General features: G+C 62.7%; 1 protein-coding gene across 1 annotated transcript in view; it reads left to right on the top strand.

The window, feature by feature from the left end:
* LOC104471571 (transmembrane protein 120A-like) overlaps positions 1–899 on the top strand; it is a gene marked incomplete at both ends in the record, with an annotated part of 2,495 nt that extends 1,596 nt beyond the window's left edge. The window contains 2 exons of the mRNA XM_010086950.1: positions 411–506; positions 814–899. Coding sequence (XP_010085252.1) covers positions 411–506; positions 814–899 — 182 coding nt within the window. The remainder of the gene's footprint in view (positions 1–410; positions 507–813) is intronic.
* Positions 900–902: the final 3 nt, after the last annotated feature.

Below are 902 nucleotides of genomic sequence, written 5' to 3'. Positions count from 1 at the left end.
TAGGGACTTTCTGTGCAGCCATTGGAGACCCCCCTCCTCCTCCCCTGGGGAAACACCAACAGCCAGTTTTGGCCCACGAGACCACCCCTACGTGCTGGGACACTAACGCCAGCGCTGCCCAGCCCATGTCCCCCTCCCTCGGGTCCCCAGGCCTCCCCTTGAAGAGCTGAGCAGACACCCCGCTGCCCAGTTTCCCCCCGGGCCCCCCGCCAGCTTGGCAGGGTTGGGGGGTGCCCAGAGGCTGTGTGAGAGCAGCCTGGGGTGCTCTCCTCTCCAAAGAGCCCAGGGGAGGAGGTTTTTCCTGAGCATGTCCCAGAGGTTCCCATCACTTTTGTCCAGCCAGGGGGGGTGGGAAGACGGAGCCTTCCAGCATCCACCAGCTCCAAGCCTCTCCCTGTGCTTCCCCGCAGATTCGCGTATAAAGATGAGTACGAGAAGTTCAAGCTCTACCTCACCATCATCTTACTCATTGTCTCCTTCTCCTGTCGGTTCCTCCTCAACTCCAGGTGAGTCTGGCGCGGATGCTGTGTCAGGTGCTTGGCAGAGCTCTCCTCCCCGGTCCCCTGCGTCCTCATCTCCCCTCCCGAAGGGTCCAGAGCCGAACAGGAGATCCTGACGAAGGATCTGGCCCCTGCCCTGGAGGTGGGATGGCTTTTCTGGCTGCTGCGGTCTCACTGTGGCCGTGGTGGATGGCGGAGGGGGTCTCCCTGCCCATGGGGTGGGTGGGCATCCCGCGGCGATGGCTGTCGCGGTGCCTGTGCCCCCAACAGTGCCTCTGCCGCCGCCTTGACACCCCAGGTCGTTTCCCCCCAGGGTGACAGATGCCGTCTTTAACTTCCTCCTGGTGTGGTACTACTGCACCCTCACCATCCGGGAGAGCATCTTGATCAACAACGGATCCA

This window comes from Pterocles gutturalis, unplaced genomic scaffold (genome assembly GCF_000699245.1).
Source record: "Pterocles gutturalis isolate BGI_N339 unplaced genomic scaffold, ASM69924v1 scaffold33406, whole genome shotgun sequence".
Lineage (NCBI taxonomy): Eukaryota > Metazoa > Chordata > Aves > Pterocliformes > Pteroclidae > Pterocles > Pterocles gutturalis.
This window is presented reverse-complemented; position numbering and strand designations above follow the sequence as displayed.